This window comes from Pezoporus wallicus, unplaced genomic scaffold (genome assembly GCF_028554395.1).
Source record: "Pezoporus wallicus isolate ANWC-B61680 ecotype Strahan unplaced genomic scaffold, APGP_CSIRO_Pwel_v1 contig_5785, whole genome shotgun sequence".
Classification (NCBI taxonomy): Eukaryota; Metazoa; Chordata; class Aves; order Psittaciformes; family Psittacidae; genus Pezoporus; species Pezoporus wallicus.
Genome location: NW_026641150.1, coordinates 2510408 through 2534437, shown reverse-complemented (window position 1 = coordinate 2534437; position 24030 = coordinate 2510408). Strand labels below are relative to the sequence as shown.

General features: G+C 40.3%; 2 protein-coding genes across 9 annotated transcripts in view; both read left to right on the top strand.

Annotated features, from left to right (window-relative positions):
- The window catches only part of LIMS1 (LIM zinc finger domain containing 1), a 75398-nt gene extending 58052 nt beyond the window's left edge, over positions 1-17346 (top strand). For 5 of the 7 annotated variants that reach the window (XM_057422184.1, XM_057422186.1, XM_057422185.1 and 2 more), the window contains exons 3-11: positions 5799-5865; positions 7938-8058; positions 8774-8923; positions 10096-10246; positions 11061-11153; positions 12721-12769; positions 14921-14996; positions 15264-15455; positions 15848-17346. In XM_057422184.1, coding sequence (XP_057278167.1) covers positions 5799-5865; positions 7938-8058; positions 8774-8923; positions 10096-10246; positions 11061-11153; positions 12721-12769; positions 14921-14996; positions 15264-15411 — 855 coding nt within the window. In that variant the 3' untranslated portion in view covers positions 15412-15455; positions 15848-17346. The remainder of the gene's footprint in view (positions 1-5798; positions 5866-7937; positions 8059-8773; positions 8924-10095; positions 10247-11060; positions 11154-12720; positions 12770-14920; positions 14997-15263; positions 15456-15847) is intronic. The other 2 variants (XM_057422183.1, XM_057422181.1) reach the window with 1 other exon arrangement.
- A 4352-nt stretch (positions 17347-21698) lies between these two features.
- The window catches only part of RGPD4 (RANBP2 like and GRIP domain containing 4), a 30285-nt gene continuing 27953 nt past the window's right edge, over positions 21699-24030 (top strand). For both annotated transcript variants that reach the window (XM_057422412.1, XM_057422411.1), the window contains exons 1-3: positions 21699-21800; positions 22288-22399; positions 23282-23434. In XM_057422412.1, coding sequence (XP_057278395.1) covers positions 21706-21800; positions 22288-22399; positions 23282-23434 — 360 coding nt within the window. In that variant the 5' untranslated portion in view covers positions 21699-21705. The remainder of the gene's footprint in view (positions 21801-22287; positions 22400-23281; positions 23435-24030) is intronic.

Here is a 24030-nt window from a genome sequence, read left to right as displayed (position 1 = left end):
GCAGTTCTCACACGCTTTGAAGGGTTAAAACCCATTCTCACTCATATTTCTCAGCCCCAGGTAGATTGCCTTCAGCTCAGATGGGTATTTTGATATCAGTGTCATTTTCTTTTGCATTATCCTGTTGTGGGTATTCAGGATGTGGCTCATCTATCTCAAGGACAAAGTGGTTTCAGTGAAAGCTATAGACTAGTTCATAAAACCTGAAGTGTTTCATATAAGGAAGGGTAGATGATGTGAGACAGGGGATTACTGTCTGAGAGATAAGGTCCCACTCAAGTGGCTTGTAGTCCCATTTACAGTACATGGTTACAGGATTTATGTCATATTGTGATCTGAAAAGAAAGGTGAGTAGTGTGTTAAAAGCACAATGCTATGCCCTCACATGCAGTGTACCATCCTTGTGGCAAGAGCACAACAGTTTATCTTCCACAGCAGTATTTCTAATTTTACAGAGCCACATTACATGGCGAGGAAGAGAGGCTGAGGGAGGACTGTGGCTTGGAAAAGAGTAGCAAAGGAGATTCCTGGGGTTTTCTTTCTCTCACTGCTCTAGGATCAAAAGTCTTTTCACTGCTGTAGGGGTAGTGTTGCACACATTGTGGTAAAGGAGGCACTGGTGTTCTGTAAGACATCAAAAGGTGAGCTGCAAGGCAGGAGCAATTAAAACAAAACAAAACACCCCCTAGATACTTACATGTTGCATTACAATTGCTATATACTGAGCTGCTGCCTGCTTGCAGGCGTGGTAAAGAGTCCATCCCCAATCTGTAAGACCCGAGACAAATATAAAGTGATATGAATGTTCTAAAACTAAAGTATTTGTAATTGCGTCAATAAAATGTATTTTCTCTACATGAGTACTGTATTCATCCTTTTTCTGACTCAAAAAACCAGTGAGACATTCCAGGGACCTCTTTCAGAAAGTGGAATGGTCCTCTGTTAAAGACAAAAGTTTGAGAAGTCCTGCTGTAGGCAGCCTGTATATCCTAAGGAATGGACCAGGACTGCAATTTTCTTACTTTTCCACCTAGCCCAGGAACATTACAGCCTCCCTGTTGCTCATGCTTGGCCATACCTGAGACTCCTTGGCAGGGGCAAGTAACCTGATGGTGTTTAGATATAGTAGGCATTTTGCTTCCTACTGCTACCTTGCTACATATTCATAATGGTTTGAGCACTCTCCTACTGCAGAGTGATGCTCCCTGTTAAAGACAGTAAGCCAGAAATGAGTGTTGATAGATTGTCCTGGGAATGAAAATAGCCCCATGTACTAAACATGTTTTGATTAATGTTGCTAGAGCTTTTTTCAGGCTGGGTAGAGACTTTGTTCTTGATAAGTGTTACATAGAAAGTGGAAAGTTTCAGTTGAGATTAGACACTTTTTGCCACAGCTGGCGAGGTAATAATTGATGAGGATTAAATGAATATGTAAAGACTTGTGTGTGGCGTGAGCTTCACATCACCCTTCTGCTTCTAGCCCTTCTAGTCTGCCTCTAGCCCTTCTGGTGTCCAGCACAAGATCTTGCAGTTTTAATCCACATCGGCAAGTCTCTCTGCTGCTGTTGAAGAGAGGTACTTTTCTGGTCTGTTTAAGCACTCTGACAGTCTTCAGGTGGTGGCTTACAGTTCCTAACCCAGCCTTGCTCCCCCATCTGTACTGGCCTGTCCAGGGCATTTCAAGAGGGTGGACAGGTCAGTGCTGTCCATGCCGTCCCAGTCTTCATGATTTTGGGGCTGTTTCAGCTGGGAAGTCTTTGGCAGGGCCTTCTCCTCTGTCTCTGAACACTTTAGGGTATCCACATGTCTCATGCTGCCAGAAAGACTCACACTTGGCACTGGAGATGCCAGTGTGATGATTGCAGTAGGAACCCCAACTTGTTTCCTGGTGGTGCTGCTTAGGGAGGATGATCGACAAGGGCACAGCTTTCTCTTCTGTCATTCAGCACCTGGGTACTAGAAATGAGAACATACTGCGTTTGGGGGAGAGGGAGGGACGGCCCTAATCTGGTAGAGGATGGGCTTAGGTTGGCCAGTCCTCAGGAAATGGCTGATAGTGCTCTGAAGACTTGACATGATCTGTATCACTGTCAAGAACAAGTACTGGAGAAGATAGGCAGAAAGGGTATCTTCCTTAGGCTGGCATAATGTGCTCTTTGAGAAGATGGATGCATTTGGATTTGTGCCTAGGTAACATGTTTCTGAGTAGGTTCTCTGTGGGTAAATGCAGGCATTGCTGGTTGCCCGGCATGAATTTGTGTTTATTCTGCGTCTGGTTTGGCTAAGCTGGTGTTCCTTGGAAATGATATCCAGCTCTTACCAATAAGAAGTCACATATTCTTTGCCTGCCTATTGCAAGCCTTGCAGAGTTCCCCCAGTTAGTCATTAAGCTGCTTATCACATTGCTGTCACGTGCTGCTGTGATAAGCTTTCACGCTGTGGTTCCATGGGTGGAGGCTGAACTGGTCAGACCAATGTGGGTCTACTGCCACTGGGACATGTCTCTGGGCTGCCTGCAGGGATCAGCACAGCTCGCCTGGTCTGGCAACAGAGCTGAGCCGCTGCCAGGGACAAGCAGAGGCACATGGAGCAGTGCCCATGAGCAGCCTGGTGTTTGCACAGCAAAGCAGGAATTTTGCTGGTGTCCTCGTGAACCTGTGGTAGAAATGATAATACAGGTTGGTATCCAGCCAGTGCTGGAGTAAGGGAGTAAGCAAGAGCTGTGCGCCTTATGTTGCATGGGAACTGTGGGGTTAGGAGCTGCTGGGATACGTGTTCCAGTTTGCCCAGTATCATCAGTTCAGCATGCTTTCTTATGCACTCAACCTAAACAAAAATTAGCATAAGCACATGCCAGCAGAGTTTCTAAACTCTCCATGCTTTGCTGTCACATGTGAAGTGAATTCTGGTCTGCTTTTACTCCACTGCTTGGAAGCTGTTGATTCTGTAAAGCTGTTTTTCCAGTCTTACAACAGGTAGCAGTGCACAGTCCTATACTAATAGCAGAACAGCTGGGTAAATGGAGACTTTCAGTGGCAGTGTGCTCAGAGGGACAGGTTGGCCCCACTGTAATCAGTCAGTGGGCATTTCCTCCATCCAATGTTACGCTCAAGTCCAAGATCGGCACTTTTCTACTAGAGACTGCCTGTGTTTTGCACTGGGGAGCATAGGCACCTCATCCTCAGACAGGAGAGATGAGTCTTACTCCTGGTCTAGCTATTCATTAAGAGACACCTGCTGGGTGCTTTCAGAACCAACTTGTTCTGCACAGTGCTGAGGTGGGGGAAATGGAAGGCTTTAGAGAGGTGCCTTCCACAATAGAAGTAGTACAGCAAAATCCTCATGGACCACCCACAAGAGCTATAACTGGGGAATCTATATCACCTATTACTGTTGTTACTATTATTGTTATTGCTGTTGTTAATAATAACAATAAAAAACGGAATGAAGATGGAGCGAGGAAGTGGCTGATCTCTTTTCCCAAGTAACAAGTGATAGCACAATAGGTTTGTTGTAGCTTAAAGGAACAACCTCAAGCTGTGCCAGGGGAGGTTTAGACTGGATATTAGGAAAAAATTCTTCACTGAAAGGGTAGTCAGGCATTGGAGCAGGCTGCCCAGGGAAGTGGTGGAATCACTCCAAAAACCGTGTAGATGTAGTGTTCAAAAACTGTGTAGATGAGGCCTTCAGCGACGTGGTTTAGTGGCGGATTTGGCAGTCCCGGGGTAGAGGTTGGACTTGATAATCTCAAAGGTCTTTTTCAGTCTAGCTGCTTCTGTACTTCCGTAACTTTTGTCTCCTAGATGAGAGGGAGTGCCTTTCAGTTTGGGTCTTTTTCTAAGATGTTTGTAATAACCTGTAGGAAGATTAAACGATGTTGCAGCTGCAGTGCTTGTCAGATTTGTTTCTATTCCAGCTGCACCTTGAGCATTTTCTTAAAATGGGCTTTACCAAAAAACTACATTAGAAAAAGCATCTTTATTCATGTCTTTCCACTAAGTTAGCTAAAAACATGGAGATCAGCTGGAGGCTATGTCACAGTGAAATGTCCAGTGCAGAGCCATTTAACTCATGGACCTCCAGCGTACAACAATCAAATGACCTTGCTGTTAAAGTATGTGCTGTCTGTCATCCACAAAAGGCAGCACAAATGAACTAAGGTTGAAAATATAAACAAGGCTGAACAGAAACCAATCTACCTGACACAAACCAGAGGGAAAGAAAACCTGTCTGGTCCGCCCAGATCAACATGTGGTGGCTCTGAAATCCAAGCAGACCTAAGCATCACCCATTGGACCACCTATTTACACAAAACAGGAAGCTTTTGGATTTTGTTTATGTTTATAAAGGATTTTACCTGGCAGGAAGCAAGCACAATTCAACAAACCAGTAATTCCTGTTACTGTTTGAGAAAATATTAGCCCTCTGTCTCTCAATTTTTTTATTTTTTATTTTAAAGCTCCAATTTAAAAAGTCATCTTTTTTAGGCTGTTACACTGGAAAAAAACCACCTGATAAATTGCTGGAAGAGACTTCTGAAACAGTCTGTATCAAACACATGTCTTTCTTTCTGTTCTTAGTATGTGCAATTCAGGTCAGGCAAAGGAATTAAATTTCTGATCTCAAGACTATTCATTATGTACTCATCATGCTACTTGCATGAGTAATTACTATGCTTATATTGTATTTGATCCTTGGAATTTCATAATATTAAACAGGTTATATCTTGAAGCACATTGCTGTAGTTTCCCTCCATACACCAAAACTTTATATGTGGCTACTATTTTATGCTATTTGCTTTGTTTTCTCTTAGGCCCAGTAAAAAGAAAGGAGTGGGATTTCCTGCTGTCCCCCTTCTTCCACTGTTTTAAACTAAGACATTAAGATCCAAACATTTTATAGCATACCTAATACTGTGTATCTGATTTTGACATGCTACTTGGCATTTGTGTCTAGAAATGATGTGCCATGAAGGTATCTAAACATTTCCCTTGCATTCAGGACATACTTGCATGCATGTTTTTACATATTCTTTGGCTAAATTGCTAATGCAGTGTTGTAGAACTTTTTTTCTCCATATGTTTTTTTTTTTCTATGCAGGCTTGAACTGCAACTGAACTTCTCTAAGCTGTGATAAAGTTAAGATCCAACTCCCTTAAGATTAGTTCCTTATATCATCTCACAGATGTAGTGAACTTTGTTCCTTAAAATTTGGACTTGATTTTAAGGGTCTTTTTCAACCTAAATGATTCTGTGATTCTATGAAATAAGCATCACCAAAAAAAAACTTATTTCCCTTCTTGTTTTGGCTGTGCTGCTCCACAAATTGCAAGGATTTCTGTCTCCGGGTGTTCTTCCTCTCCTCCTACTTACTTCCTCCAGTATGCTGGGTCATTCTTGCAGGAAATGTAGGGTGAGAAAGAGATCAAACGGGTTCAGGGAAAATGCTTCCCCTCCATGAGAGTTTTTTGTTAGCTAATTTCCTGCCCAGAATTTGCCCAGTTGCATCAGAGTCTCAGCAGTCTGTGAAAATTCAGATGTCTCTTGTGATGTAAATGGGTGACGGAAAATGCCTTATACTATGAGCAGCATTAGAGGAATGGTATGCTATTAACACTACATGCATTGTAGTAGCTGAATTAAGGTGGGTGGATTTAATGCCTAACATATAGTCTGTTTTTGTGTCTGTTTTACTACCCAATTGCATCTGGAAACAAACTGGTGTGTTACATACAGCATTTGTGTTACAGGCAGGCTCTTCATTCCTCTAACACTCAGATTTTTTTTTCCATTTGCAGTTTGAAGGGAGGAAGTACTGTGAACATGATTTTCAGATGCTTTTTGCCCCCTGCTGCCATCAGTGTGGTGAGTTTTACATCAAGGTGAAACACTGTGCACTGATCACAAATGGGAGCTTCACTGGGGGAAGAGGTGCAACCCTTGTGTGTGTGTTCTCTGGAGATGGCCCTATGCAGCTGAGCATCTGAACTTCCAGAATGAACTAGACTTCAGACAGTTTGGGAAGCTGCTTTTCATAAAGGTCATCAAACAGTATAATGTAAAAAAACCCTCCAAACCCAAAAAAGTTTGCTTATTTGATTGAGTAGTTTAGCTGTTGATCCAGTGATCCAATGAACAGACTGTTCATGAACTTCTGATAATATGTATCTATACATCTGGATGTGATCATATTTGGCCCTTCTCATGCAGCTGAAACCCCACAACAAGTCTTTGTCATCTGCTTTGACTATTATAACCCACACATGCTGTTCAGCTCCCCATGGAAGCTTGGACAGCCTTCAACATCTACTGTTACAATCAAATGATGATCAGCTGGTCCACTGTTGTATTTACCCTTAAGGCTTCAGCATCTAATGTCCACCCTAAATATCACTGAGGGCTGCTTTTTATTTGCCACTGTTGATGTAAATGCTTGTGTGTTTGCTGCACTGTAATTACTTGCATGGGTATTTTTCCCTCCCTGTGTGTGACACATTGTTCTTGGGCAGGGCTGGGAAGTCAGTACTTGACTATGTTTCCACTGGTCTGGAAGCTCTTGTGTTTCTGTGGCACTTTGACAAGGCACTACTGCTTTCAGTTACCTCAGTGAGGACTTTTGCTGAGTGGAGGGAGGGGTTGACCACCAAAGGAGAGGGAAGCAGATGTTACAGACCTTTGAATTTAAAGCTGCAGATGTGAGCAAGCAGGAGAAGAAAGAGGAAGAAGTGGGTCAGTGATGATTTCTGAGGAGCTACATAACCTATCTCCAGAGTTACTCTGGCCCAGCTGGCCCAGCTTCCACTACTTCTGCCCTGGCTCCTTGTAGCACCAGCTTCCTTAAAACATCATCAAGGCCCTGTGCAGAGCTGGGCTTTGCCACTGCTTGGATTTCATAAGCACAGCCAGAATCGACTGGGCTGTTGTCAGCAACGAGGCCTCAAGGATTCCTGACATTTATGGAGTCTGTGGGGTTTTGTTCTTGAAAAGCTATGACTTCATGGGAACGCCACAGAGCTGCATGCCTGATGTCATCTGTCTGCTGTGTCTGCGTCAGTTACCTGCCCGATCATTTCCCTTTGGCAGCTGTTGGGAGTTGTGTTCTCCAAAGCCAGGACTCAGCCTCCCACAGAACTGGGAAGCTGATCTCTCAATGCATTTTAGGCAGAGCCTTTGCACTGCTCAGGGGCCTTGGCTGTAATATCTGCATAGAGAATGACTGAATTGTGTGTGGTGGACATAGCTCCACTGCCTGTGTGGTACAGACACACTGCATGCAAAACCGTGGTTCTCATGCTAGTTTTTAATGCCTTGCAGGGCAGGATTCCTTGTGGTAGGTCAGAAGCTGTATGTGTTGGAATGACTGTTCTGCGGCTTTACTGCAGCTTTGCGTTTTGACTCCATGTGAGGTGTTTTGCAGGATGTCCATAGCCACCCAAGCTCAGTTGTATTGTACTTTGAGCATAGAACCCCTTCAAGGCTTGGTCCTAGTAGAGCAGAAACCAGTACTATGTACATGACAAGTTAAAGGTGTCATCTTCTTGAAGAAAAGAAGGAGGAAGATGATTAGGACACAAGAAAGACATATTATATAAAGAACTCCATATAGTTCTGAACAGCTTGAGAAGAGATGTAAAAACAGAAAAGGGACTGATACAGGACGGTTGCAGAGAGGAGGCAGAGTGTGCATCTAGAAGGGCTTGTCTGTAAAGAACAGAAGGTCCTCCATCAGCACGACATTTTCTTCTGACCCGTAGCAAAAAAAAAACCCACACAAACCCAAATTCCAGAATTCAGAACCAGAACTGTGATACTGAAATCCTACCAGATTTGGGGGGGGGAGGAAGAGGATGATGCTGTCATTCTAGCAGTTCTGTTGTGGGTTGACTTTAACTTTGTCTGGTGTGTTATTTTGCATCCTGGTGTTGTGTTTCTTACAGGTGAGTTCATTATTGGTCGTGTTATTAAAGCTATGAACAATAGCTGGCATCCGGAGTGCTTCTGCTGCGATATCTGCCAACAAGTATTGGCTGATATTGGATTTGTCAAGAATGCTGGCAGGTAGATCTTCACCCTTCCTTCTGTTAATTGATCATGAATAAAATTGACTAAGAGGGGCGACTGAGAGGTTTTGGTTCCTGAAGCTTTCCAGCTGAGATAGAAAAACTGAGGCATCTTTTGTGGGGAAAAGTCTAAGAGTGCATCACAAAACTAAGAACGGCAATTTTAGAATACACACTTTAAAAAATAGCACCAGATTTCTTGGCAAACACGGTGACGTTTTGGGGCCACTGTTATGCTTAATAAGAGAGAAAACATCCAGTTACAGAAGCACTGTCTTTATTTCTGTCACAGAAATGTTTACTTTCTTTTCCAACTTAGGTTTCCAGTTTTAGTCTTGTTTAGCACCTATTTATTAATAATTGCTTTAAATTCAGTGGGAACCTTCACAGACCAGGATATTTTTACCAGCTGCGATCAGAAGAATGTTTGACATGTAGATTTTCCAGCCATTGGCTTCATATGTGTAATAAGAGAATTTATAGCAAACTGTTTCAACACAGCTTAAACTCAAATGAGGCTTCCGTGGTCATAGAAGATAAAAAGATCGCCCTGCCTCTTCTGAACTTGGTTAGTCTAGCTAGGAAATCATTTTAAAGACTATTTTCCCTCCAAAAAGGACTGATTGAAAGGAGGTTCTGACAGAATTTTGGCTTATAGTTTGCATGGTAGTACCTGGTAGCAGTACTTAACCTCTCTTTTTACGCTGTTTCAGACATCTCTGCCGTCCTTGCCATAACAGGGAAAAAGCCAGAGGCCTGGGAAAGTATATTTGCCAGAAGTGTCATGCCATTATTGACGAACAGCCTCTCATATTCAAAAATGATCCTTATCACCCTGATCATTTCAACTGTGCAAACTGCGGGTAACTTGAGTTCTGCAAAGGGAAATGGGAAACTGCTGAGTTTACTTGCTTCATCAGTTTACGTCTTAAAGTGAAAACCTCTCCTGTGCAGTTGGCAAGAGGGGTGGGGTTTGGGTGCCTTGTAACTGGGTATGTGTTACTGCTTTTGGGATCGTGGGGTTGGACCTTGAGTTCAAACAATCTGTCAGGGAGCAGAGAAAGACTGGACTCTGCAGAACAGGGTGGTACCTTACAAAATACAAAGTATGGACACAGATAATGGTTTCTGCAGTAGCGAAATGACAGGTTGTTATTCTGCTGTGAGAAGAAGAAAAGTGTTCCTCTTTGGCTGCTTGAGTTACTATCTTGCCTATATTATTTCATTTTAGCTGAATGGCACACAAACTTTGTTCTGTCCTTTTAAAGCTTATCTTTTTCTTGGACGCTTTCTCCCGTCTCATTTTATCAGCTTCTGCAACTGCAGAAGCTGTGTGTTTCTACACTGCACTGATGCACAGACCGTGGAGCACTGTAGGATATAGCATGGATTATTAGTTTATTTCTTGTGCAAAGGGAGCTACTATTTCATTGCCATAGCAAAGACTGATTTGAATAACAACATATACAGTTGTGTCAGTGGCAACCAGCTGAGAGCATTAATGAGTATGGCCACGTTCTAACCATGCAAATTAGTAAAAAGTAGAGTATATGAGATTCTGCAGTTGGCAATGAATAAATGTAGTTAGCTCATTTGAATCCATAGGTTTTTTTCTCTGAAGTTTGATACAAGGAAAATGTACCTAGATGTAGAGGAGTACATTTTACTTTCAGTTACAGCTACACAAATCTAAAATAAACCAGTGATAAGATTGCCAGAATATAAACCGAACATGTCTACAGCTTTCACACACACATTTGTGCCACATAACCAGAATGCAGAATGCCAGTAGCTCAGTTGTGGTTTCCAGAGACTTAGTGCCTTAGTGCCTCTCACTTTGCAGCCTATTCTCAGTTTGTTGTGATCAGTCTTGAACTGTGTTGAACTGTCATATTTGATGCTGCTGGATTACTGTAGGACAAACACAGTTTCTAAAACAAATTTTAAAAGTTATTTTTTTCTTTTCAGAAACTCTCAGGAGTTGACATTGTTCAGTGCTGTTACTCATGTTCTCAATTCATGAACTTTTGAACAGGAAGGAACTTACTGCTGATGCTCGTGAATTGAAGGGAGAATTATACTGCTTACCCTGCCATGACAAAATGGGCGTCCCCATCTGTGGAGCATGTAGGAGACCAATTGAGGGCCGTGTGGTGAATGCTATGGGCAAACAATGGCATGTGGAGGTAAATACCAGATGATTGATATATTGTCTTTTACAAACATAAATGTTAACATACCTATCTGTGATTTTGCTGATGAATTTCAATGAAAGGATTAGCAAAGTATGCAGCAATGATCAGTAAATACCTTCTCCTAATCCTGTTTTCGGCCTTCTTGTGGCCAGTCTTCCATGGTGAGATAGGAGTTATTTCCTATGTTATGGAGAGGTTTGTCTGTGAAACTAAAATCGTTTATCAAAGGAAGCACTGTGAGGTCTTTACAAAAGAAAATTTCAGAATGTAAAGTAGTATGAGTGGAAATGCAGTAAAATTCTGAGTCAACCGCAGTATTACTTATCATCATAATGCCCTCATATCTTCCACAGTCACCTGCCATGTAAATATCTCTAAAGCACTTTATGTGAGAGTTCGTATTTCAGGCACGTGTACAAGATGTGTAGTTCTACATCTTCAATTGAAATCAGAAAGATAAACAGTTTATTCCTTTTGTTGTCTTCACAGGAGTGTAATAATGTTGCACATTATCTACAGTTTAATATCTCTTCATTCTGTTCATTGATAACATATGGAAATCCCTTTGCTTGATTTTTTTTCTTGTAACTTTTGGATTGAAATCTTGAAGACATTAAAAGGAACATTCTTTTAAGTGGTCTAAATGTAGAAAGGAGAAAGTTTTAATTCTCCTTTTCAAAATGGGACAGCTAGCTCAATAGACTTCAGTGATGTTCAGCATTGGGTTTGGTTGGTTTGCTTTCCAGAAAAAAAAATCATTACTTCCAAATAATAATAAAAAAATGGTGTGTAATTTTCTCTGTAGCATTTTGTTTGTGCAAAATGTGAAAAGCCATTCCTGGGTCATCGTCATTATGAGAGAAAAGGCTTGGCATATTGTGAAACCCACTACAACCAGGTAAGGTTGAATATTTTTTAAACTGGTGTTAATCAGTAAACTCATGGATTGATTTTATCAGGTAGAGATGGGAACCCATGGACAATCTGTCCTCTTACAGGCACCTGCAGGTGTAATGCCAATTAGCACATGTTATGTTACAGTTAATTTATATGGGTTTCTCTGTACATTGGTATTGAGAAAGAAAGTTGCAGGTATTTCACAATAGATAGCCAGGACAATCAGTATTGAGTTTTTCTTCAAGCTTACTGGTAGTTAAGTAGAGCTGTTACAAGCTTTTATATGTCTGGGAGATCATAGCAGGTAATGGTCTTTCCCAAGAAACCGAGGTATATTTGCCACTCGGTGGCTGTGGTTTAAGATAAGGCCCTAGTCACTAGTGGGGTTTTCCCTACAGCTGCTGCAGTAAGGGGACTGACTGACTGTTTTAACCCAGGTCATTCATTAGGTTGCTGAAGATTGCAAAGACTAAATTTGTTAGATGACACCACCTAGTGACCACTTGCATTTATGTAGGAGTTCTATAGCATAAAATTATATAATCACAGAATGGTCTGGGTTAGAACGGACCTTAAAGATCAGCTAGTTTCAACCTGCCATAGGCAGGGACACCTTCCACTAGGCCAGGTTGCTCCAAGCCCCATCCAACCTGGCCTTGAACACTGCCAGGGATGGGGCAGCCGTAGCTTCTCTGGGCAACCTGTGCCAGTGCCTCACTACCCTCACAGTGGAGAGCTTAATCATCTCTCTCCAGACTCCCTTGATTGTGTAGTCCTGCATCACGATGCATAGACCTTTCTCATTTGGAAGCTGTCAGCATTGTGTCATGTCCACCTCTTCATTTATATAAATACAAGAGTAAGGGTTATATTTGGGAGTTGTAAGGCACCTGCTAATTACAGATGGATTCTTAATTTGCCAGTGATGAAGGGCAGATGATTGAAAAGTTGCTGGCATACTTGTAGACAATAAATGCTGTGACATTAGTAGTAATAGTGTTACAGCCATGATGGGGCAGTTGCATATCCCAGGCAAGTGCTGTATGTAGAGCGGATGTCTTTTACTAGGTTAACTTCTACAGTTAGAAGAAAAGACATGAAACTTTGGGCACTTCTTAACTGTTGTGGGCGAATGTTAAGCCCTGAAATAGAATAAATAATTTTGGGCCTAAATTTTCCTCTTTTTTTAATAAAAATAACATTTCCTTACAGTTTTTGCCAGAAACAGTAATGTGTTGTTCTAGTCATGCATTTAAGTCCAAATGTTAAACTGGCTGGTTATTAACTATGTGTATGTGACACCAACTGCTATATTTCAAATGTTCAGGATTAGAGAATGTTAAAACAAAATTGATTGGAGTTAAACAAATATTTTCATCTTTAATATTGTAAACACTTTTTGTGATGAGATGATGCAGAATGTACTTGTAAAACCAGACCAGACTTGCCAGCATTCTCTTTTATTTTACTGAAATATTGCATCCATCAGCTGAAGTATTTTGTTAGTTTCAGAAGTTCCCCTGATAAAATCATTACATAAAAATTTGTCACTTATTTTTCCTCTTCAGCTCTTTGGTGATGTTTGTTTCCACTGCAACCGTGTGATTGAAGGAGATGGTAAGCACTTTTCTGTTTCCTTAATGTTCCTTACTGATAGAATTCCTCTTTAAAAGTGGAAGTAAATGGAAAACAGCCCCCTGTTGCATCCTTGATTGTTCTTATTAAAATAATACCACCCATTCACTTGATCAGAGATGAGGCTAGCGCTGATTAGCCAGAGATCAAGTGGTAAGAAAACTTCAAGCATTTCATGACAGTAGAAGACCATTCAGTGTCTGAAGAGAACCATGGTCAACTGGAAACCCTTTAATGACATGCAAAGGCCAGGAATTCTGGGAGATGCACAAAAGTGGCTTCTTGCCTCATCAACTTCCAAAATAGGACACATGTAACGGTGATAATGACCACACAGGCATCTCCTTAAGCGAGTTTAGGAATCATGAACCAAATATGAAAAAGTATTTAGATATTGAAAACATGGGTGGGCACCCTAAGGGACTTTTTAAAAGTGCCTAGTTCCCATTGCATCAGTTTGGTTCTTAGAGTATCACAGGAACATGTGTTTTGAAATCAAGGCTGATGATAATGTCACAAACCCAGTAAAAATCATTCTTGGAAAGATATGTCCTGTAGAAGTGGCAGAACTGGAAGCAAGTGATTTAAGTTTTTTGCGGGTGGGGTTGTTGTTTGTTTGTTGTTTTTTGAGGGCAGGTGTGATTTTGTGGGGTTTCTGGGACAGCCAGGTATGATAAAACGCCAAAAGCAAATTATTCTACCGGAAATAATGCAACATTATGTGCCTATTTACCCCTGCCTGAAGTAAATACTATAATGTTAGCCTAAGCCAAAGCCATTAGCAAAGTAGGAGGAAACCTCCAGCATGTAAAAAGAGGCATAAACTAGTTTATAGTCATGTAACTATAGGGTGAGACCTACATTCCAGAGGTGTGCTTTCCCCACATTTTCTGAGCTGGACCTGCAGAACAACAATCCAAAACACTTTAGAGGAAACAGTGTCCTCTTCTTCAATAAAATCCTGCAAATATGAGTGAAACTGGAACTTGAGGTGAATGAATAAATCCAGTTTGTCCCATAACTACATCTCTGTATAATTCTAACCTTTCACCCTATTATCTGACACCCATGTTGTATGTTTTGGTCTCTGTGGAAATGAGCAGAATATAGTGTAATGCAGTAGTTTCTTGAATATCAGTGTATGTCTTCAATTACATTTCTTCTTTCATTTACGCACACAAATTTGACACTGCTGTCACAAATTATGAATATCCAGTATTATTCTCTCTCTGACGGGTGAAACAGACATTTGCAGCAGCAGTTTTTGAGTGTCTATGACTGTTGCTTGGGAGCAAAGACTTTCATCAAAGACTAGTACTATTTTGGCAAGCAGTGGAATAACTGCATCTGTGGATGTGTTTGCCGCATACTGCCGGAAAAAAGCTCTGCACGATAATACTCTGGTTCTGTTTGTTGTTGACAAAATATTGTATTTTATGAGACCATTGTCCTGCATCCTCTAACTTGGATTAAGAAGAGAAACACATTTTGGCAAGGAAAACTGAGAAGGTATATTGAAAAAGAGGGAGAACAGAAAATGTATTGAGATACAGAACAAAGAGAAATACTTACTTTCTCTCCAAAGCAAAGAATAAAAATATGTCCAAGTTTGTCTCGATCAAGTAATTTACTCCCTGAGTCCATAGATATTTTCACCTAGGTAGTGCTGATTTACCAACAGTGTTCTTGGGCTGTGCAAGTGCTGCTGTTGATGGCACTGCAGTCTGAACTGGACCTGAGAAATGAAACCAAATGAAAACTTAAACAGTTTTGCTGGATTGGTCTTCAGCTGAAAAAGTTTCCTGATGAAGTTGAAAACACAGCCTCATAGAACAGTTGCCTGAGGTCAGTATGCTATCAGATGAGGTGGAGGCAAGAAACCGGAGGCAGAAGGAGGTTAAACTGGTCTTGTCTCAGCTTTATCAGTGCTCACAGTCCTACTACACTACACTCCCATGTGCCTTTCTCATATTGCCATGTTATTCTGGTAATCCATAATACTTGATAAAAGAATCAGATGACTGTTCTTCATGCCTTATGAACATGTAAGCTTAAAATTCCTGTAAATTTTTTTTGTTTGTTTTTGGTGTTTTTTTTTGTTAATGATTTCTCCTTTTTTTTCCCATCACCTAGTTGTGTCCGCTCTGAATAAGGCATGGTGTGTGAACTGTTTTGCTTGTTCAACTTGCAACACTAAGTTAACACTCAAGTAAGTCTACCAGTAAGAGTGATGCCTTCGAGTGATGTCTTCAAAACATACCAGTGTTTATCTTCAGGGTGTAGATGTTCCTATAGTGTAACTGTTACGGTATGAAAAAATATAAAAGCAGCATTGAGAAAACATGCGCATCTTTCTTCGTCTTGCTCCACTTACTAAATTACATCTCGTTCAGCTCTCTGTTCAGGTCTCCTTCACCTGGTGTTCTTAACTCTTCTCCCTTTCTGTCCTTTATTTTTTCTGTGTTTAACTCTAAAGGGATAAGTTTGTTGAAATTGATCTAAAACCTGTCTGCAAACACTGTTATGAGAAAATGCCAGATGAATTTAAGCGACGACTTGCCAAACGGGAACGTGAAGCAAAGGATAAAGAGAAGCAGAAAAAGAAAAAGCCAATCTGTTTGTAAACTTTTTTTCCTTCTCACCACCATCTCTGCTCCTTTCTTCTTTGGTCAGTGCTAAGGATGCTTTTATTTTGAGTTCTTGCATGAATTTATGGCATTCAAAGCCAAAATATTTTTCACACTACTGTAACTTGAAATCCTAAGTTGTTATTCCATTATCTTATGTTTAGTCTGTTTAGCTCTTCAGTTAGTTTTTAAAGGCTTTTTAAATGCCACAGTTAATAAATATGGGCATTTGGGTAAAAACAGGGCAACTTATTCAACAGGGTATGTGTAATTACTGCTTACAGTGTATAACCTTATAAAAGTAACTTCATAGACGTGTATAAACTGCAGTTGTAATTTTTTGCCTGCGCACATTTAATAGTGTACTTTTAAAATGTATTTTTCGCTATCCCTGATGATAAAACTTTGCCTGTATTTTGCTTTGTCATTCTAGGAATAAATTTGTTGAGTTTGATATGAAGCCTGTCTGCAAAAAGTGTTATGAGAAGTTTCCTCTAGAGCTGAAGAAAAGACTGAAGAAACTAGCTGAAACTTTGGGAAGGAAGTAAAGACTTCATCTGCTCTCCTCCTCCTTTGTGAAAATCCTATGCATATTACTTGGGGGGAATGGGGCTGTTTTGAGGCTGCAGTAAGGCAACAAATGATGATGTATGCCTTCTATCTAATGAAATTGTCTTAAGAGTCTCTGTTCTCTACATGAGAACGTGTGCTTATTTGTTGATAAACATACTGTACTTCTGAACTAACTTAAATACCCACTCACCTGAAAGGTTTCTGACCCTGATAATGAACTGATACAAGTGGCCCATTCTGCACAGTCATCTTGGAATTTTACAGAGAGAATTTGCTTCTGAACACCTGTGAAAAGAAATTGTGCAAATGCGTCCAACTTTTGGGGCATGTGTTGTCGTTTATATTAATGAAAGTATTAACCTTCATATTAAGCATGCACACAAAATGTTCCCAAGTCAAGTGGCTTGGGCAAGAATCCAGTATACTTCTCCTTGTTGGAAAAAATGTGCTTAGATTTCAGGCCAAGTTGTCTCATTAAGGAGCCTTGTTTCTGATGGTTTGATCAGATTTCTAAATACAGTCACTCCACAAATGACCTACTTCTTTTAGATTATGCTTACATGATGAATCTTTGTACATCAGGCTTAGCATGAAATACGTATATAAAATATGTATTCCTATTGCAAGAAATGAGCATACTCGGAACTACTTGAATTTTGCTATAATCCACTCAAAATAACACATTAACTTTTATATATGCTTTTGCATTCTATTTACTTTTTGTGCCTTATTCTGCTGGACCATACATAACAGTATTCTATTAAATATATATATAGTTTTATTTTTTATTTCATATTTTTATGCAGAAATATATACAAGGTATTTTCAAAAGACAACATACTTTGCCTTAATTATGCAGGTTGTGAAGTATTTTATTTCAAATGTGAACACCTGAACTTAAAATTTAGCTTCTAGACTTCATTGATTTTCAGAACAGTACTGAAAGTGCGTATTTCAGTGAACTGGCAATATTACTTTTACACCTAAGAGTGTAAATATACAAGGTTTGATCCTGCTAGGATCTACTTCTATAGCCATCCTCAAGAACTGAGCTCACAAATCATCAGAATTCCTTATAACATACCTTGAATTGTTTTATACTATTGACTTCTGTCCATGCAAATCTGTTTCATTTTTCCCTTTCTTATAGAAAATACAGTTACTTAGGACTTCTTGATGGTACTACATTATGAAGTACGCATTTTATTGTATTTTTTTTAATTTTTTATATATTAGTGACTTAAACAGATTTTATGTAATTACATCATCGGAAGTAAAATTTTCTTTCCTGTTTATGAAAAATTAGTTGCTTTAAAACACCTGCTTTCCAGTGTCCTCAATAAAGGCTATGTTATGAAACCTTGTATAACCTCTCTTAAATGAGTGCTTGAGAAAGGTGGGAAAGCAACTAGGCTCTCTCAGTTCCCTATGTTTTTACCTGTGAATGTATGTAAATACTTCCTTATTATCCTGATTTAAAGGAGACATGCGCCTTTCCTAAATACCTCACAGGAGTTAGTTCTCAAGTTCATGAAAGAAACCACAGTTTGTTTTATGAAGAACAGCTTGATTCTTCTGGATGTTTTCTGCATTGGCACAAGCCGCTGGGTTTTCCCCAAGAAAGTGTCTCATCTCAGTTTAAAACGTACACCTTTCCAACAGCTTCTGTCCTACTTTGACTGTAATGAAACTGTCACCCGAAACTTCCAGTTTCGTGCTACCTATGGTATTTTTTGACTACTTTATCCTCTGTAGTTATCAAATGCTGTAGTTCAGCAGCTGAACATAGTCCTGACTCTGTTCAAGACTGGAAAAGCTTAAAATGTGCCAAATAAACGTACATAACTAGCATGGTAGTCCCACTGGGATTTTGTACTGTGCCATGGATTGAGTAGACCGTACTCAGCAATGCTTTCTTGTTGTAGGTTTTTTATGTTACACTGACTGTACATCTTTTCCTTCAGCCTATGTATGCACAGCCTTACTGTTGGAAGAGCTGGGAATGGTCCCTAAGCCTGGGGCTAAATGGCAAGACCTGGCTCACATCCACACTGCTTGGAGTTACATCCATCTACAACACAGAGGCCTTGTTTGCACTGTGCAGCCACACATCTGCTTTCAACTCATTGGTCCTAACACAGGTTTTATTTGTTTTCAAGTTTCTGATGATGAAGGCTGTGCTACTGTTGACCAAGGCAGCAGCTTGTATTTCATGAACATGAGCATATGTATCTCAGACCCCACGATGTAGCCCTGAGAACATCTGAGGGTACTTGAGCATTCAAAGCCTGATGAATCATGGAAAAATGTTGGTTGGAAGGACTGCTACAGATCTACTAGCCCAGCCATCTGCTCAAAGCATACCTAGCTCCAAGTTGGATCAGTACTGAAGGTCTTGCTCAGCCAAGCTGTGAGTATCTCCACATGAGATTTCAGAGACCTTTGTGGGAAATACATTTCCTGCGCTTAACCACCTTAATGGTGATTTTTTTTTTTTATTGGAATCCTAGCTCAAGTGGAGGGTTCACTAAATCCATACCGCTCTCCTGGGAGCTGTCTTTGGAGTGAACTATCATTGAAATGATACCCCTGGACAGTGTCATGAAAAGGATTAATTAAAAGCAGTTGCGAAACAGCCAGGGAGCAAGCTAGCAATTAGAGAGCTTGGATGATTACATGGCTGGTGGTGAAGCTCACTTCCTGGCCTGCCAGTATTCTAAATATTATGCATAGCTGCACATACTTTCCTGGAAGAGGCAGAGTTTATTATTGTTTTTCTACCTACTGTTTTTCTGACCCCTACTAGGTCTTTCAAAAAAGGCTGTGATCCTGGGATTTGGGAATGGATGCCTCAAAAGTCTGTCTCCTTTCTGCATGGGATCAATCACACAAGAGGAAAAGAAATGCCTTTAGAAGCTCCTGCTTAGACTAACAGTAGGGAGCGCTTCAGAAAGCCCAGTGGGTGTAGGTGTAGGGGGAAGAAACTGAGCCTAAAGCCTTTCTGCTGCTGCTGGTGCAAGTGCTGGGCTCTGTTCCATCATGCAGATAGCGAGCTGAGCTGCGTGCAGTTGGTTGCAGGGACAACATGAGAGTCAACTGCTGCCCTGCCTGGTGACCTGCCCCATTGAGCTGTCCCCACCAGGAACAACGCAGGGTGTGCCCCTTCTACAGGGATGGGTGAGAAACATCAGCCAGTGTCAAGGCACACTGGATCTTGTGTGCAAGAAGGCATTTTCCCGTGGCTCCCTATCAGCTGAACAGCAGTAATTTCCTCCAGTGAGCCAGCTGAGACAATTCCAGCATTCTCTGCACCAGCACCAAGACTTTCAGTACTCAGTTTGGCAGGCGCTCATAAACTGTTTGGTAACCCCAGCTGTAGACATACTATAGAGAAGTACAGAGAAAAAAAAAGAAATCTTTCTTGGGGAATTAAATCCAATGTCTAAATAAATCACTGTTAATAGAAGAAATAATAAAAAGGGATTATTCTTTCAGTCAGGGTGTTACATAGGTGCTGCTGGTTTCCTTAAAGGACCAAGCAGCTGTTTTCTTGTTTCTTTTTCCTGCAAAGATGGTAAAAACAGTGAGGATGTCAGTATTTTGTAGCTGTAGCAGGACTCACAAGGCTGTCAATGGGTTGCTTGATATTAAGACTTGAACAGTGTTTTAATGATGCTTTTTGAGAGACGCAGCCCAGTGGCCTCATTTTGACTGAAGTGTCTGAATTGACAGAAGAGTAATTCCAAGGAGCAGAACATGAGACTGCCTGCTTGGGACGGCATTGTGAGCCACCACCCCAGAACCAGCAAACTTAGAACTGCAACTTGCAAATTTCTTGTGCCTTGAGAGTTGTCAGTCTTATCGTCTTTTGATCCATTGTTCCCGGCTGCACTCCAGGATGGCAACAAAGAGCATAATCATGCTTTCACGGTGCCTGTAGTTTCTCACCACAGCTACTGAAGTATTTGGAAACTCATTTTCTAGAGCACTGGGTATCTTGTGTTTAACCACAAGGCAGAGTCTTAAGTCAGGAAACAACAAAACTCGGTTCCACACACACGAACGTTCTATGGCACAGCGGAAGACCCGTGCGCTAACGGAAGCTGGCCTAGACACAACTGAGGAACGACCTTACATCGAGGGGGGTACAATAATCAGGCTGTCCTCAGGCAATGCCTCACGCCGGGACAGGCCGCTTCTGTCCCGCTCTTCCTTAGAAGTGGCGGTAAGAGGAAAAAAAGGGGGTTGGGGTGTCTCTGGGAGTATTTCTGAGTCCGTATTTGTTCAGGGTTTCTTTAAGTGAAATGAGGTAGGGGAAGTTACGGTGAGGAAGGACGTGTAGTTTTGCTACTGGAGGTGTTTCCCCTAACCTGGAGCAGTTGGTTTACCAGAGCTGTGTGCCTGCCTTTTGCACCTGGTAAGCCTTACTGCAGTTTTAAAGAGCCCACCAGTTGTCTAAGTACATAATTCTTCAGTTGTATGAGTGTACTTGCTAAGTTTCCTGAGTTTCTGTGTTCTAGAGAAATAAAGACTCCAAACAGGGAACATACGAGATACTTTCAGTTTCCTTTTACGTGACTAATATTCTTATCTGCATTACTGCTTTGTGAAGTAACAGTATTAAGACAGGGAGAACTGGGAGGAAATACTTTTCCTACTGTACTTTAGTAACTTGAAAGAATGATGAGGAACTCTGCATGACTGGTTACTGTTTGCCATTATATCTGGAAAATGGTATACAGGTCACAGTGGTGCAATTCATGGGAGCTGTTTAATCGTGAAAGATCCTGTTCTGCTGCTCTGAATTGATTTTATTGCGGAAGTAGAATATTCAGCAGTGTGTTGTGTAGAGTGAATGCATCCATGTTCACCATGATGCAGTCGGGTCTTTATTCAGGGCCTGTGTAATGATCATCATCATCATTTATATCTATCCTAACAGCAACAAAGTTGTCCTGTGACTGTTTAATTGACTTGGGTGCTGTTTAGACCAAACAGCGTCAGGTACATCACTGCCAGAAATGGAATGCCCTTGAATTATTTTGGTATTTATATTGACATTGATAACAACAAAAATTCTCTCCTGCTGTGCTTAGGACCAACTGGTGCATATGTAAGATTTAGATTTTTAAAGTATTTTGATCTTTTTAAGTAATGCTTACAAATAACTGTATCAGCGCAATGTGTCACCTTTTGTTTATAGGGCGTGTATGTTCAAGTTACCTTAGCCTGACAACATCAGAAATAAAATGTATAAACATACTTCTTATCCAAACTGAGAACAACTTCTGTAGAAATTGCTTTTTCCTCAAGTATATTTAGACAGTAGTGTCTGATGGCAATATAATACAGTAGGGCTAAATGACAGGTCTCTCTTGGTTGGTAGGATTCTCTTTCTTTGCTACATTGCAAAAAAAAAAGAGACTAAATGTAGCTGACACTCTTTTCTCTTTAATCAGAAGTGTTTATGAAATTCCACATGTGTGCGACTTGTTTGCTTTGCTCATAATCTCTATTTTGTGCAAAAGCTTTTGTCAGTTATAGGAAAAACTCTTAATCTTTAAATTCTTAATCCTACATCTTTCCAAACCCTTGAATGTGAGGAGTGGGTTTGAGCTCATAATGAGTTGTCATGTTCAGGCATTTAGAAGTATTATGCATTGCTGAAAAGAAGGGTCATCCTTCTGAGTTATTTTAACAGTACTGTATGTCTAAAGTATGTCATGTTTTTTTTTTCTCTTTCAGAAATCAATGAAAGGATTCCTCTTTGCTAAGCTGTATTTTGAAATTAAAGAATATGAACTTGCTAAAAGGTAATGTGCTGATGTATGTCTGGTTTTCTGTTCTCTAAAGTGTAAGTGAAAATCTAAATTAATGTGAAGTAGAACAGAGAAAACAATATCTATCATGTTCTTTTAAGGTAGCAGTAATTGTGGGTGGAGTGCTATTTAAATCTTTATAAAACAACAACTTAGAAGATTAGTTACGTGGTAGTGAAAAACTTGCCTGGTTAAAATTACTTTTTTTTTTTTTTTTATTATGTAGTTCTTACTGTTTCTGTTAACTACTGCTGGTTTTTGGTTGTTTTTTTTTTTAAGAAACAGAAATACCTGCTGGCAAGTGAGTAGCATCTGTACGTGTAAAATTGTGTTGTTTCTTACTTTAAGGTCCAGACAAAGTATCTAGAACAAAATATGTCTGTACTTTCCTGTACAGCAGATTAAGTATTCATTACAGCTTGGTGGAGGGGGGAATGTTGGAAAATATTGGTAAAGTCACTGACTTTTTCCCCCTCCGTAGGTACATATCTACATACCTCAACGTACAAGAGAGAGATCCCAAAGCACACAGATTTCTTGGACAGATTTATGAAGCTGAGGATAACGTAGAAAAAGCTTTTGGGTGTTACAAGGTAAGTACTACACTGACCCCAGATGTCCTGCCTTGTTCCTTTGTAAATGGACTTTAAAATTCTTCCGTGCTGGGCTTTCTGAAAACCATAGAAGAAAACATGTTCTGTGAAGAGCTGTATTATTTATTCACATGTGACACTGGAAAGCAAATGAAGTACTGTAGAGGAAATTTTACAATTCATATCTCTTCCTTCAGTAGTATATATTTTAAGCTGATGCTTTTGTGTTTTGTTCTGTACTTGATCTGTAAAATTCTTACCATGTCATACATTGCCTTTTGGACTAAGGATCTGTGACTGTTGTAAAAGTCCTTAATGTGGACTGTGATGACAACAGGAATCTAGTTGCTACTAGAAGACTGTAGGTGTAATGTGTTTTCTTGTTGGTTGGTTTTGGAGCAGGTAAGGGCAGGAAGGAAAGGCAAATTTAATTTTGATTAGCTGAGCATATAAATGTCAAATTCCTGATTGGAATGTCTTTGTTCTGGTTTTGTGGAGGTAGATGATGTGTTCAGAAGTCTGTTTGCCAACACAACTCCATGAAGTGCTATCACACTTCATAAAGTGTCCACATCTGGCTAGACTAAAGGTCCTTATAGTTCTACTGCCTGTGTATAGTAGTAGTTAGAGGTAGATGCAGAGGAGCTGGCTTTTGCATTATTTCTCTCATGATTTTTGAATTTCAACAGCTGTATCTGGGTGCCATAAACTGGTGGAGGCATTTAGAAAGGTTTTTCTTAATATATTCTATAATGGTAGATCTAACTAATTTGAACATCTGGGTCTGTTTGTGGAGGGATAACTATTTCCTGTTGTATATGGATTGTAAGATCGAGTTACCTTTTTTTGGTTTTCCTCCTTTCTGTTCATTGGAAAAACCAGCGCTCTGTGGAGTTGAACCCAACACAGAAAGATCTTGTATTGAAGATTGCAGAGTTACTATGCAATAATGACGTTACTGATGGAAGAGCAAAATACTGGGTTGAGAGAGCTGCTAAGCTCTTTCCTGGGAGTCCTGCTGTTTACAGGTTGAAGGTAAATTTCAAATTACTTCTATTCTGTGGCTTAAAGAAACTTGTGGCATCTGTCTGCAATGCTTTTTGTGTATCACCTGGTGCTAAACTTTTCTCGGCAACATTGGTTTAGAGTCTTCGTTATAAAATCTGTTAGATATTACTTTTTTTGCAGTCTAACACTTTAGTCTATCTTTCAAGAAAGCTGCAGCTACAGGCTTTAATGTTTCAAGGTTAATCCTCTAAAAACACTGAGAAACCGTGTTAGCTATCACATTCAAGAAGTGAAGAGTAGGTACTACTTGATCTTTGTTATCACTTGCAAGAAGATAGCAGGTCTGTGAACTTGCTCTACACTTCTTTTTTGTTTTAAAATCTGTTTTTTTGTTTTAAAATCTACTCTACAAAATGTGAGAAATGTCATTCACAAAGAATGTAAAGGTTTCAGCCATGCAATCGCACTTTTTGCACAGGTATATTAATTTTGTGTAACTAGACAGCAACCACGTCTGGCTTTTTTTTAAGCAAAGTAGTCTACGACTGGGTATGCTGTCATTGAACCACATGGTTTGACAAGCATTTCTTACTGTTGAGAAGAGGCAAATTCTTCTGAGGATT